The 16,020-nt window shown below is 33.9% G+C and overlaps 1 protein-coding gene across 1 annotated transcript in view; it reads left to right on the top strand.

Annotated features, from left to right (window-relative positions):
• The first annotated feature begins 5,544 nt into the window (after positions 1 to 5,544).
• LOC144858634 (E3 ubiquitin-protein ligase TRAIP-like) overlaps positions 5,545 to 16,020 on the top strand; it is a 16,062-nt gene continuing 5,586 nt past the window's right edge. Inside the window, exons 1-6 of the mRNA XM_078714724.1 lie at positions 5,545 to 5,662; positions 11,837 to 11,944; positions 12,799 to 12,928; positions 13,037 to 13,204; positions 14,311 to 14,405; positions 15,260 to 15,373. Coding sequence (XP_078570850.1) covers positions 11,847 to 11,944; positions 12,799 to 12,928; positions 13,037 to 13,204; positions 14,311 to 14,405; positions 15,260 to 15,373 — 605 coding nt within the window. The 5' untranslated portion in view covers positions 5,545 to 5,662; positions 11,837 to 11,846. The remainder of the gene's footprint in view (positions 5,663 to 11,836; positions 11,945 to 12,798; positions 12,929 to 13,036; positions 13,205 to 14,310; positions 14,406 to 15,259; positions 15,374 to 16,020) is intronic.

The following is a 16,020-nucleotide window of genomic DNA, read 5'->3' as shown; positions in this document are numbered from 1 at the left end:
TAAGCATCATACAGTAGTTGATGAACATTTTAAATAATTAACTAGCATGTACCTGATCTAATTTTACCTCTTTCGTCTAATGTACAATAGGTACTCTCAATCGAATGCATTTGAAACATTTTATTGGTTGTCGATTGATTTTCCCTTATGTTTTTATGATTATTTCGTGTTTGAATGTTTTTGTATACATTTTTATTACTTAGCCTAATGTTTTGATAGTTTTCCAGCGTTGTCTCTTATGTTAATGTTTGATGTTTTAATGTACTTTTTATTCAGTATTTTTGTAAATTCAATACTTTCAGCTTCTGATGCTTTTTGTATATATATATAAATCCAAAGGCAAATTACTGAAAAAATGACAATGCTGTGGGTATCAGTGGCTGGATCTCAATGGAGATACAAAAACAAAAGCGAAAAGCTAAATCAAAACGATAAGTAAAACAGCCAGAAAAGTTAGCAGAGCTTTCGGGCAACACTAGTACTCCATCAGTGCAAGTGAAGGAATTTGGATAACGTCATAGTATACCGAAATCAAAATAAAAAATAAAATAAAATAATATTACTAAAGTATTTCTATCAGAGGACAAGTACGGGTATGGCGCAAATGTGCATTTGTTCTGAGTGTTGCCAAATTTGAGCGCATTCCAACATTGAATAGTTGACAGTTAAATTGTATTGACAAAGGTAGGCTATTTAAAAAAAAAGAATAAGTGCGCGTCTTCGACTGGTAGTTGTTGAGCGGAAATCATTTTGCGGCTTTTGTGAAAAAACCCTAACAAATTTACATTGATTGAGATTCTATAATATAATAACTAGATTTAATTCGTCACTATGACGAATTATAGGTTACTATGCAGTTACCCGTCCAGTTGACGGGCACCATCTTATAATTATTCGGGAATCAAAAAGATAGTAGGCCTACACAGTAATATTATAGTAATGCAGTATACACAAATCTGTAAATGGATGTATAGCGCACAGCTAGCATTGCTTTCGTCTTTAACAGTGTCTATTTTAACTTAATTCGAAAAGCAAGCAATTTTAAATGGACACTTGCAGTCATCGCAAATAATAATAGTGCTCACTGTAAAATGAATGTTTGACAAACACGCAGTCACAAAAAACAAGGCCAACAGCCATAAGTCGCGTGCTAAAACGCATAGTGATACCGGACCGACAGACAGACCGACAGACCGACCGACATAGTGAACTAAGAGTCGCGTCCACGCGACTAAAAACAGAATCTCGTTAATATTAATTTTTAATATACATCTGTATCATCTTTGTTCTTGTTTTGTTTTTGTTTGTGAAAATATATTAAAATAATAGACGTTTATTAATTAATACTATTATGTTTGGTATAGGACATAATACTGCATTTCATAGTCGTAAATTGTCATGTTTTGTAAAAGCTTCCAAAGTATGTTTTGTCATTTCCGACTAGAGAACAGTGACTGAGTTGAATCTGGTTGAATATTCTTACAGTCTCCTGTTGTTCAGTTGAATGTCTTAATTTGTCGTGGTAAGAATGTTTGATGGTTTGTCTTTAAGATCAACAACAATGTACGTTTTCTGGCGGTGTAGGCCTAATTAGAAAGAAGTAAATATGATTTCAAAATTGTTTGTACCTACTTGTAGGCCTCCACCCTTTGAAAATAAATTACATAAAACGAATAACCCCCCAAAAATAACAAAACATAATGTTAGCATAGGCCTAATGTACTTCACAATCTTTCATATCATAAAAACCTATCGGGAGCTAATGAAATTAGAAGCCTCTCTTAGTCAGACATTATATCGGCCTAAAGTGGGCCGATTCGTCCCGTCAAACCTGGGCCGAATCATCCCCCATTCAGCTGTTGCATATAATAGCAGCTAAGAAATAGTGATTACAAAAATGATAAATAAAAAGGGTGCTCAATCTAATTGTGGCGTAGGAAAATGGCCGATGATTACCGATAACGGCGTTTGGCAGTTTGCAAAGAAATTAGCCTAAAAAACACATTTTTCGTACAAATACAAATTTCCGTTCTAATATAGACTAATGCATAAAGGGATATTAAAAGGTGCACCAACTCGAACGGCGTTAATATCGGACTTGCGGTTTAGGAGGAGATAGAGGAACACATTTTGGCTTACTGCTATTAGGGATATTTGTTGGTCGGTCGGTCGGTCGGTAAACACTAACTTGTATATGACCTTATCTTGATATCAGTTTAATCTAGCTAAGTCAATTTTTCACAGTATATTCCTTATGGCCAGGAATCAACGTGATTATGTTTTCACGGTGCGCAATAAAAAATTACGCGGTCTACGCACGATTTAACGAAATCACGTTTGTAATCATATCTTCACAAGCATGAATCACAATTAAATAAAATTTGGTACTCATAAATTTCAGGGCATAAATCATCATATAGCAATACAATTACGTGCGTAGCGCATGCAACGCATGCGTACGCGCGCTTGAAATGTTCAAAATTGTCAAAATTTATTTTCGATGAAATAAGAGTACGTTTCAGGCAATCTTAAGCCTTTAAAAAATTGCCATGAGTGCGCAGATGTTTGCATGCGCACTGCGCGTTAAATGTTAATACTCCTTCTTTTTGCCCGATTTCTATTTTCTTGACTTATATTTGAACTCGAAATTACGTTATACGAGCACGTCAAAAGTGACAGGCTACGCACGTGTAAATCGGTTGGTCGATCGGTTGGTAGGTTGGTCGGTTGGTCGGTTGGTAAACACTAACTTGAGCACGCGACTGCAGCCATCTATATGGCCTTGTTTACTATGATGACATCTTTAAAAATTAAAACAAGGCCATATACATGGCTGCAGTCGCGTGCTCAAGTTAGTGTTTACCGACCAAAACCGACCGACCGACATAGTGAGCTGTCGAGTAAAAAAAAATGATGCACTGTCAAAGTATATACTTTTAACTTTGATATAAGAACATTTACAAAAAGAAAAAGGTTAGTGTTAAGTTTGTTTGATTGTCGAAATTAATTTAAAAAAAATTTAATATGCAATTAATGATGACGTAATCAACCTTTTTTCTCTTAATTTCATAATAAATCATACATGATAGATACACTTTAAGTAAAAGTGAACAAAGCTAGTGGCCCTGATAAGATCAGTGGTACAATGTTGAAATCATGTGCTCGTGAACTTGCTGAACCTTTTACCAATTTGTTTCAATTATCCCTCGATAACCATTATGTTCCAAAAAATTGGAAAGCTGCAAATATACCCCCTGTACCCAAATTAACACATGGAAAGGTCCTAAATGATTATCGTCCGGTAGCCCTCACATCATTAGTGATCAAATGTCTGGAAAAGATAGTTTCTAAAATAATTATGTCTGTAAATGAGATTGATCCACTCCAATTCGCTTATCAACGGAATAGATCTATTGAAGATGCAGTACTCTCACTTATACATATGTTGTCGCAACACACAGATAGTTTGCGATGTTTTTGCTCGTGTTACCTTTGCTGATTTTTCATCAGCTTTAACACTCCTGACAGCGACTCTTAAGAACAAGCTTCTTAAGTTGGGAGTCAACGCTTTTATAGTCCTTTGGGTTGAATTCTTTAAAGGTCCGTACTCAGATAGTGACTGTATGTGACTATGTTTCAGAAGTAATACCAATAGTGGAACCCCGCAAGGATGTGTACTTATATCCTGTATACAAATGACTGTAAGTCAGAGAAGAAGATAAAACTTCTATCCAATGCATCGTGAAGAAATGTGGACTAATCACATAAATGAATTATTCGCTGAAGGAAATATGTCATAAATTTATTAAATCTAAAACCACTGATATTCAGAAAGACGCAAAACACCCCTTATATAGTAATCAGAATGCGCTCCGAAAGAAATGATCTGTATAGATCTATCAGAATGATGTAGAACCTATAGAGATATAAAAGATCTTTTGTTCCGTACTCGATCAGGTTGTATAACACTGAATAATCTAAATGTATCAATTAAGCATAGTGAAGTCAGCATTTTTATTGCATATTTTAACTAATTATTGGAACCAGTAAAAAGTAATGTTTATAGTATTTGTTGATGTTCTTATATGTTTCTTTTAAAATGTTGTATCCCTGTTATAGTATTCATGTCTGTTTTTAATATATTGATTGTTTTAAATAATATAAATATTGTATATAGTACGGTAATAATTTTATTAATATAAATTTTACAATTTTGAAAATGTACTCATAGGCCTATTATTTCCATTTTAATTGGCAAAATAAAATTGAATCTTGAATCTTGAAAATAAAATGCAAAATAGGGGTTCCCAAGCATTCTGACGATATTTAAAATTTAGCATATTTTCACCATTTTGTTAACTTATACGTGCAAGCCTGTCACTTTTGAAGTGCTCGTATAACGCAATTTCTAGTTGAAAAGTGAATAAAATATGATAAAATTACTAAAGAAAGGTGGTAAGAAATCGGGCAAAAAGCGCATTAACGCTTAACGCGCACTCATGGCAATTTTTAAATGCTTAAAATTGCCTGAAACGTACTCAAATTTCATCGAAAATAAATTTTGACAATTTTGAACATTTTAAGCGCGTACGCATGCGTTATATACAGTACGCACGTAATTATATTGCCATATGATGAAATATGACCTGAAATTTATGAGTACCAAATTTGGTTTTATTTTGATTCATGCTTGTGAAGATAATATGATTACAAACGTGATTTCGTTACATCGCGCGTAGACCGCGTAATGTTTGATTGCGCACCGTGAATAATAACATGGATGCCTGGCCATAAGAAATATACTCTGACGTAGCTAGATGAAATTGATCTCAAGATTGACGGACAAAATAATGCTAAGGAAAGAATAAATAAAGATTCTGACAGAATGATAATGCATATAACCTAATGATAATAAGTTTGCTGGTCACTCATAACTTCAACCACTTTCACCAATTATGACTTTTACACATCTCAGCTCTTTCTTGCTATGCTTTTACTTTGTTTTAAGAGTAGGCCTTGCTTGACAAATTAATCATAATTAATGAAATTAAACATTCAATTTATTAAAGTTTGCAACACTGAACCAGCATACGGTTCTTTCATCATTCGGTGCTTTTTAAATATACATTTTGTTTAAACGACATTAACTCATTTTTTGTGTTAGAGCTTTTCAACCCCATGGGGCCAGGCCTAATCTGATTATATATTGAATAAAGTCAAGCAAAGCGCTGGAGTGAATAAATACGAAAAGATATTAATTCAGTTAATTTACATTTAATTTATTCTCTGTTTGAACCATATGAATACATAAACAAAAAATTAACATGGATCTTAGCTGTCTTGAGTCTTAGCATTTGACAAATATTGTAAATGTTTTCTTAAAGTTGCCTAGGAAAAAAGATCTAAGTTTTAAAAGAGCTAATTTGCATTGTTGCTTATATAATTTTCTATAATTTATGAAAAGTTAGTGTGTTATTTCTATTTTAGACGTTAATAAAGGCACAAATGGCGCGCCATAAAAAGACAATTTTTCTTTTCGACCGACGACGACACCACCCACGACGATCCGATTGACTATATGGCGGCGGTGTGGCGTTAATGTAAATTTTGGCGGTTAATTAAAAATTTGTTTTCTTGATTCATTCAGAGAAAACCAATACAGGTAGGTCTAGTGTGTTCAAAGAAACCAATTAACTTATTTATAAAAGAACATCATATAAAGGCCTACCTAGGAGGCTAGTAGCTAGGCCTAGTAGTAGAAGTAGTAGGGCCTAGGCCTACTAGGCTAGCCTAGGCTAGACTAGCCCTACTACTAGGATAGTACTAACCTAGCCTAGCCTAGGCGGTTATCAGACGATCGGGCCCACTTCAAGACGATCGGGCCCAAATCGTGAGACGATCGGGCCCATCAAGGGACCAGAAAGAGATGATCGGGCCCAATGAATAAGACAATCGGGCCCAAAACATTCTCGGAAAATTTAAAAAATAATTAGGCCTAGGCCTATTTGATTTAAAGTAAAAAAAATATGAAAATATGTATTACTGAATCAGGTTTCACGCTTGTGTTATTAATTTTGTCGCGAGATAGAGCAAAAATTAAATACTGGAATACATACAACACAATAATAACAATCAAAATCAATCACATTTACTCATAAATCGAGAGTATTTTTGGTAAGAAATTCTTAAAACCAGTAGTGTTAATTAGGGGAAAATTATGATAAAATCAGAAAAATCTAATTAACCTTTTTAATTAAAATCTTAATTTACGCAAGAAAAAGCACGTTGACACTAAGCTGACACTAAGAACTAGGAATGAAATGTGGCACATTATTTTATAATACAAAAGACTATCGGGCCCAACGCTAAGACGATCGGGCTCAACGCTAAGACGATCGGGACCAACTGGTAAGACGATCGGGCCCAACATGGTTCTGAAAATACTGGACGATTGGAACCAACTTGTAAGACGATCGGGCCCAACACATAAGACGATCGGGATCGTCCGTGGTCCTGATCGTCTGTTCCCCGCCTAGGCAGGGAACAGACGATACTAAAGATACTGTACCGTATCCTAACTTCCGTTTGCTAAAGGTACGGTAAAATTAATTCTTCTTAAAATGACCTTGATGTTAGGACCAATGGTTATTTAAGAACACGTACCTTATCTTAGCGCAAACACCGAAAGAACGAATGAGCTCCTCGTGGAGCATATTTAGCTCTCGTAAGTGTATTATGATGCACGTGCACACATAGCGCATCTCGGAGTGTTAAGTCGAGTCGCAACGATATTGATGAAACGCGTAATAATATTGCGGTAATGATTATTCATTCATAAAGGTTATGAAATAATCAATTTAAACAAGTTATTACAAAGTGAGACAGCAGTTATTACAAACTGGACAGCTTTTGTTATTACAAAGTGCGACTGGCAGTTATTACAAAAGTGCGACAGCTCGATTGTTACAAAGTGAGACAGCAGTTATTACAAACTGGACAGCTTTTGTTATTACAAAGTGCGACTGGCAGTTATTACAAAAGTGCGACAGCTCGATTGTTACAAAGTGCGGCAGCAGTTATTACCAAGTGCGACAGGTTATTACAAAGTGTGACAGTTTTGTTACAAAGTGCGACAGGTATTACAAAGTGCGACAGTACAATTGAGTACATGTTTTAAACGCTTTATGTAACGTCCACCAACCACATGAACTTGCTCTATTACTACAGCATGGAAAAGCAGTTCTACAACGTCTGCTGCCTTTAGCGGAAAGGGTACAGTATATCCAAGGTTGGCATTTATCAATATTTGCTTATATTTTTGCTTAAGCTGAAATATTTAAGAAGTGCTTAAGCAAATAACTTAATCTTATTTATCAAACAATCTTAGCAATGTCTTAGCAGAAAAATTGTCTTAGGTAAATTTTACTTTGCACATCCGCAAAATTAAACTCTAGAGGGCAGCAAATTATGTCTTAAGACGAAAAATTTGTATTAGCTTTTTTCTCTTAGCGATGGCGGCGCTATAACATTTTATCTCTGTATTTTCACTCCCAACAAGAGAGGGCGCATTCTGGCTACTATTGTTTTTATTACTTGAAATAGAGAAAGAGCACAACAGTCGGAAATACATACGAAAATCATTCGCTCTAAACTTAAATCAAATCAACATTTATTTATTTTTATCAATGACAGCAACCCTTGGCAGCCGATACAGTTTTCTAAAAGGTAGTCAATTGGGTTGTACCTATCCCGAAAATATTAGTTTTGCTCGTCCAATTTCTAGCCCATCTTTATGAAGATCGATATCATTATTTCCGTAGTACAGCGGAAAACGCACTAGCGTAGCCTTTCCGAATGTTCAATGTTCCAGCCTAGCGCGCTCGCGTTGTCAAAAAGTATGTTTCTGTTGCAGAAATGAGAGATAAGATGAAATTTTTCATCTTAAGGCAGGGTGTAGTTCGTCTTAGATTTAAGACAAAATTAAGCAAATTTTTTTGCTTAGATATATTGATAAATCTGACTTAGGCAAAATCAAGGATTTAAGGCAACAATTTTTTTGCTAAGCAAGTTTGATAAATCCGGCCCCAGAGTCTCAGTGTGGTTTTCGCTCTGGAAGATCTACCATTGATATGATTTTCTCTATTAGACAGCTGCAGGAAAAATGTGTTGAGCAAAAACAGCAATTCTACCTGGCATTTATCGATCTCACTAAGGCTTTTGACCTTATTAATAGAGACTGTCTATTTGAAATCCTAAGGAAAATTGGATGTCCACCTACTCTATTAAATATTATCCGGTCCTTCCATCAAGGAATGCAAGCTACTGTCAAGTACAATGGAGCAGTGTCTGACTCATTTGATGTCGAGAGTGGGACAAAACAAGGAGATGTTCTTGCTCCTCTTCTTTTTGGGATTTACTTTGCAGTCGTCCTCCAAAGAGCTTTTGAACCTAATCTTATTTTAAGTAAGATTTTGCTATGTATTGATGATTTTTAATGATATTGCAATATATTTTAATTTATTTTGATATAGTATTATATGCATTTTTAATGTTTATACACATTTTATTCTAAATGTGTTTTATACAATTCGTGCAATAGGAGACCTACTAGATAGTGATTAAGTTTGCTTTTTAGTTTTCTTTGTCCATGTTTTTTTATATTGTATTTTTATGAGACAAAATAAATGAAATGAAATGAAAATGAAAAATCTTATGGAAGAAGTTTTATTGCATTGTAGATCCACTGGCAAGCTGTACAACCCGGCCAGACTTAAAAGCTAAGACAAAAATATTTAAGGTTCTTCTTCGTGATTTTCTTTATGCAGGTGATGCCTGTTTCTGCAGCCATTCTCCTATGGTCTACAACTTCTACTTGATAAATTTTCATGTGCCTGTGAACACTTTGGTCTCACCATAAGTGTAAAGAAAACAAAGATTTTACCGTTTAAAACAACTGGTCAAAACAATTTTACTTCAGTTATAGTTATAACAACTCTCTTGATTGTGAACTAAACATTCAAATCGGAAGAGCTTCTAGTTCTCTCAGTAAGTTGTCTGCACGTGTTTGGGAAAACAAAAATATTAGAGTGACTGTGAAGATCAAAGTGTATATGGCATGTGTCATTAGCGTCCTCTTGTATGGAGCTGACTCATGGACAACCTATGCTAGACAAGAAAAGAAACTAAATGTCTTTCACCTCCGCTGTCTATGGACTATCTTAAATATCAGATGGCAGGACAGGGTAACAAACAACAGTATCCTTGATAGATGTGGCATTCCTTCGATATTTACATTAATTCGACAGCGAAGACTACGATGGCTTGATCATGTCAGAAGAATGGACGATACAAGAACTCCAAAGGGTATGTTGTACAGTGAGCTAGCGAACTGCAAAAGATTCAAAGGATGTCCACTTTTGCGTTTCAAAGATGCATGTAAAAGAGACTTGAAGGCAATGGACATCAATGTTAACACCTGGGGAAAAAAGGCTGATGACCTAAAAGCATGGAAAGACTGTATTAAGGCAGGATTTGTACACAGCAAAGAAAGATATTGTACGGAAAATGAAGAGAGGTATCTGAAAAGAAAATCCAAATCAGCCACTGGAATTCACACAGACTCACTGGATAACTGATAAAATTCCTTCCAATGTTGTTTCCATAGTCAAGTTTGACTGAAGGATGCCTGATTGATTGATTGACTACAGCATCGACGTTGTCACCCGTTATTAAACTTATGGATTCAACATTGCTAGGTCTAGCCCCGGGGCTGAGTCACAGAATCAGCGCACACATCCATGCAGCCTGGCGCCGCTGATAGGCATTCTCTACAGACACGATAGGAAAAAAAATCCAAATTCCTTATATGATGACGTCACACACGTACCAGCACCCCATTGGCTGATTATGACATAATGCAATTTTATTTTATTTATTAAGGTATAAAATCCAACCAGCAGCAAGAGCTGAAAAGGTTGGATTACAATCATAAACTGAGAAGTAAAATACATCATAGTAGATCTAAACTAAACATTATACATAAAGGATTCATGCTAAGTGCGGAATAGTTGACGAGATATGCTTTCACTTTGTTTTAAAAGTAGGCCTTGCTTGACAAATTAATCATAATTAATGAAATTAAACACATTCTTTCATCATTCGGTGCTTTTCAGATACATTTTCAATGTTGTCGTTTCTATAGAGCGCCAAAAGAGCAACTATAATAGAGGGCTAAAAACATTAATTAGTTGTGGAATGCGTATATTTAATGTATTTATTGGTGAAAATTACGTTCAATTTCAATATATTTTGTCAATGTCAATACAACTAAAAATGTTACTGTTGATACTGTACACGGACAAATTCCTCATCATAACATGTACTGTAGGTTTATACCTCAATGATATAATATTCCTTAGGCCTACAGTAGGCTAGGTAGTGATGCTCTGGTTTGGGGTCGGTTGATATCCTTAGCACATTATTAGCAGTAAAATGTTTTACAGCATTTTTTTACAAAATATATTGAAATCAAACGTGTATTTCAATAGATGAATTAAAAGTAGATGCATTCCACTGATTCTTTAACCCTATATTATAGTTGCTCTTTTGGCGCTCCATAGAAACTAAAATATTGAAATTTGAGTATGGGAAATTCGTGATCAGTATGTGTGAAACACGTCTGTAAAATCATCAATTTAAAGGACTTTTTCTGTGATTCTCCTAAAATCCGAAAATTTTTGAAAAAATAGATGCTTACACACTGTTTAATAGGCTAGAGAAACTGTTTCCATCACACTTAATAACAAATATTACATAATGTAAATTTAAATACATCCTTCCTTAAATACTGTATGGATCTTTTTCGACGAACTAATAATAAACTTTGATCGAAAAACCTTCAAACAAAATGAACATTTGGTAATGCGGTACTCCAAAAATGCCTCGATAGTGCATGTGTTGTGTACCGTGTTTTGGTAGTCTGTTAACCTCAGAGATATATACCCTACAGCCGGGTGAATAACTCAATGTAATTTGGTATACAATGATTGCAGTAATCGCCGTGTCTATAACACAAATCAAAAAACGCCAAATACGCCACATACTTTTTTCGGCCGTCCCGTGTACATACAAGACATTTCATGTTTATTTTATGCCTATAAAATAATAAAAGAAAACCATGTTTCTCGTTTATTTTTATCGTTTATACTGCATACCATAATATTATACAAAAAACCTTCATGCGCGAGAAAAAAGTTCCCGATATTACACTCCACTCAGGGGTGTAAATATACCACGCTAATTTGAGCAAATCGTTGAATGTAAATTTATTTTCAAGGGGTGTACACACAAAACGATAAATTCTAATCAGATTGGACATTATGTTTTGTGTTAAATTGGCAACAATTTTTTTTAAATAGTACCAGGTAAAATAAAGTTTTATGTCGGAGTAATGTGTTAATTGTTTGCCATGTTTATTTTAAAAGAGTTTTTACTATATTTGTAAAATAAATCATGATACAAATTACTTTTTAAAAATTCTATTTAAATAATTTATAATCTAAGAAATTTAATGGATTAGTAAACACTGCCCTAGGTTTTATGAAAACATTTTTATGCCCTTAAATTAATATAGGATCTGCTACTTTAATTTACAGTAGGTACATTTCGAATAAATTAGAGACAAAATGAAGACTATGTGTTGCGTCAATTATAGCCGGCTAGGCCAGAGCATTCATAGACTGCTTTTAGCAATCCGCCCCAGCTGTTGACTTTGATTTTTTTGTGTTACTGTATATACTGTACATCATTTTATTACAATTCTTTATTGTTTTATTAGACCTCTGTGTATGATGATAAAGGCAACTTGTGTTATTTGTCAGGAATTTTTTCAAACAGATCAGTGCATTTATTCAACAACCTGTGGACATGTCTTTCATGAAGTTTGGTAAGATAACCAAATATTTGTAAAGGGTAACCAAATAAAAGAACGTAACTTTTCAGCTAAAATACCAGGTCTTGCCAAGTTTGTATTAACGGTTTCTTAATTAAGCAACGCGAAAACGTCAGGCTAGGCCTATAGCTAGCGTACGATGTTCGTACGTTACCGTTCAACTAGGCCTTCAAAACTAAGCCCAACTAAGCTGGCCTAGAAATGTCTACGAGAGAACTTTCGATGCGAGCTACTTGAGTAGTGCATTGTTTTTCTCTTTTTATCATAATTAACCTTAGAACACACATTTAAGACAAGGAATGACCTGTTTTAATGTTTTTAAAGTTATATGTATTATTTTTACAAAAGGTCAAAATTTGCAGGTCTAGTGTCTTTAAGAAATCTTCCACTGTGTAGACCTATTTAAGTATATAATTTTGTGCCCTTTACATAACATTTGATGTTTTATCATTCTGTTAAGACATATAAACAATCATCATACACATACCAAATTATTCTCAAAACAAAAGACCACATACATCATTTCATCAGTTGGCACAGGTAAAAGGTCAGAATTTATCGTGAAAGTTACTGTAATACTAAATAAACCTTGTTAAATAAAACTGAGATCAAAAGTCATAAATTCTTTGATCTGACAATTTTTCTAGTGCACATTGTATAATTAATCCCTGGTATAATTAATTGTATTATCATAATACTGCAAAATAATTAATCACATTAATGATATGACTGTTAAAGTGTTACGCTGACCTTAAATGAAATGGTTTACACAACAAAATGCATTTTAATACCACTTTGAATTAGAATGTTTCTTTTAAAGACTTGTTAATTATTTTATGTTTCACCAGCTTGTTGAAATGGATTCAAACATCACCAACTTGTCCTCATTGTCGTCAAACAGCTAGACTTAAAAACATTGTCCGCCTTTTCTTTGAAACTGATAATGATGATGATACTTTGGACCCAACAAAATTAAAGGTAATAAAATTTACCATTGGTATAAAAAGCTGTAAGAATGATATTTGTATGGATACAATGTGTGTGTGTGTAATAACTTTTTTCCAATCTACATTAACTGTATTTTAGGATGAATTGGACCATGTCAATGCAGAACTAGCTAATTTCAACAAATTGAAATCTGATTTAGAAACAGATAAAAAGAATTTGAATGCAAAAATTAAGAAAATAAACTCTGATATAAAATCTATAACCAAAGAGCTCCAAGTGGAACAAACTACAAACCAAGCATTAAAAGTAAGTACACACTTTAACTTATCCCGGTGTAAAGATCCCATCATATTTGCTTACGATATCAATTCTGATTCAATGGAAAGAGTCCATGAATTCAAACTACTTGGTGTATATCAACAGTAAATTAACATGCCACTCTCATCTAGATTATGTTTGTAGTAAGGCAATCAGACTTCTTGGTTTTGTTTCAAGATGTAGTAAAGCATGTCTTGGATGGCAATGCTAAATCTTTACAAGGCACTAATATGGCCTCTGTCTCTCATCCTTTAATGAGTTTGTGAGATCAAGTGAGAGGTGTGTGATTTTTAGAATCATCAGCCATGCTAGAATACTCCAATGTCACACTGCTATTATTTGACACCACATTTCGCATTATTTCCAATGTCTGCAACTTAATAAACAAGTGATGATAAGAGTACTATGTTTACAGTGATCACATGTCTTGGGTTGCTCTCAAGCCGTAACATCATGTGAAAAACCGCTCAAGCAATGATTCTATTGAGAACAACCCAGTTGGGAAAAAATAAAAATCTTAAGAGCTGTTAAATATAGAAAAAAATATAAAAAAGTACCATATTATATTGAATTTAAATTTGTTCTCCATTGGGTTTTGTGTTACTGTGTTATTCTCAAAACCATCGTGACTTGGGCCAAAGTTTGCATTAGGCCAGGGCTAATGATATAAAATTGCTTTCCTATTGCTATCGCTGAACATAATTAAGCAATGTTTATTTAATGTATGCACAAGGCATAAATGCAGAAATTAAGGCCTTTTAACCTAAAGAAAACTTTTAAAAATTAAATGAATTGTGTGTATTACAAAATCGGTTAAAATACAGCGTTTAACCATAGTCAATCAAGCGCTTGCAGTATTTGATTGACAGCAATGTAGTGTAAATGGGCGCAACTCAAGTTCATTTTGCAGTTTTTTCAGTCCGTGTTAAATGGCCTTTGAGTTCAATTCATCCTCCTCTCCCAATTGATAATGTAAAAATGGGTATAATACAGCATTGTTATATTTATCATTGAAGTAAAATACTACACATTTATAACAATTGGGCTGATTTTAAGTTGTAATATTGATGTCCAGAAATTTACATTTGTTTCAGAAACAGCTAAAATATTTAAGTATCCAAGGAGATGAAGCTAAAGAAGCAAAGAAAACTGCAACAGTTCTTAAGGAAAAGTTAACACATTTTGAAAGGTATAGTCCTGTCTTTTTTCCTCCTTTTCATGCTGTTACTAGATATATACAGCGGCAATTACAGGATGGATAAACTATTTTGCATTTTATCGTTCTTAACTAAGTCTCATTTGAGACTTAGAGAGCGAAATATTGTGAGTACTTAAAAAATCTTTGTGTATGAAATGAAAAGGACAGGAATGTATCAAATCATTTCATAGAAGTAGTCGTTATATAATTCTTGAACAGGATGTGATTGAACATGCAATATTGGAAATCTGAAAATGAACCTTAAATTAATAACCATGTAAAAAAATTAAACAGGACAAATTTTTGATAACCTTTGATAAAAATGAGAATCTTTCCCTGTGGTACATCAAAGATGCCCGATATGGTGCAAATGTGTGTACTGTGTTGTGGTCTATACATCCTACAGCCGGGTGAATAACTCGATGTAATTTAGTATACAATGGTTGCAGTGATTGCCATGTCTATAACACAAATCAAGAAAATAGCTGTGTAGTGCGGTATGGTTTGCAAAGATGTAGCCTCATATATTTGCCTAATAGAACATACAAGACATGTTTATTTTATGCTTATTAAAATAAAATTGGTCTATATTTAATTTATACTGCATGCCATTAAATATAAACCTTTGTACGTGAGAAAATGGTACAATCCATTGCACAGGAGAATAGAAGCTATTGGTTTGCTGTTTCTAAAATCAGGGCTATTTTTTTACCCAACATAGCCAGACATTTTCAAACTACAAGTGCAATTTCCAGCAACCTATTCCCAACCATGATGAGGTTTTGCAGACTTTTGTACAGTATACTTCATTTGTAAGATTGCTTAAAGCTATTATGTTATTTTAGGCTTAAAAAAGTCTTGACTGCAAATTCAGAGGTAGTGTCACAAATGATGGAAGAACACGGAGACAAATCAAAAGCTTGTAGAGATTTAGCTACATACTGTGTATCACTTAAAAGGTAAGTAGTGTGTTGAGAAAAGGATTTTAGACAATTTTCCAACATGTTTAAATTCCCTTATCTCATGTACTATATTGACTGTTGGTTCGGCCAATTATATGAATTTTGTTTTTTCTATTTTATTATTCGTTTATTTATAGTTTGAGAGTAAGAAACATGAAATTTTGTTATTTTGATTAGGTTCACTTTTTAGTTCCTGCCTCTTTATTTTCTGTTGTACAGTATGTTTTTTATGTACTGTATTTGGTTTTTGGCAATAAATAATATAAAATCAATAATGTACAGTATGGTTTTCCAGATGATATTGTTATTCAGTTTTGTGCTCCAAGACTTGGTAAATATCCTCATAATATTGAGCTTTCACAATGGAACGGTAGACGAAAGGAGACAGTAAATTAGGCTGCAGGCAAATACATTGTCATGACAATGAACGAAACGGAGTGTACTAGGTCTATATGCATACACAGTTTATTCTTTTGTATAAATTATCTCCTGTGAAAGCTATTATTTACCTCCGCAGTATTTGTAGTCGATCGCGTTTGTTTGTTAGCAGAATTACTCAAAAAGTTATTGCAAGATCTTTACGAAAATGAAAATACAGATAGATATGTGGTCAAAGACCACTCCATATTACATTTTAGAGGCAA

The sequence above is a fragment of the Antedon bifida genome, chromosome 2 (genome assembly GCF_963402885.1).
Source record: "Antedon bifida chromosome 2, ecAntBifi1.1, whole genome shotgun sequence".
Lineage (NCBI taxonomy): Eukaryota > Metazoa > Echinodermata > Crinoidea > Comatulida > Antedonidae > Antedon > Antedon bifida.
The sequence above is the reverse complement of the archived record's forward strand: the minus strand, read 5'-3'. Positions and strand labels throughout refer to the sequence as shown.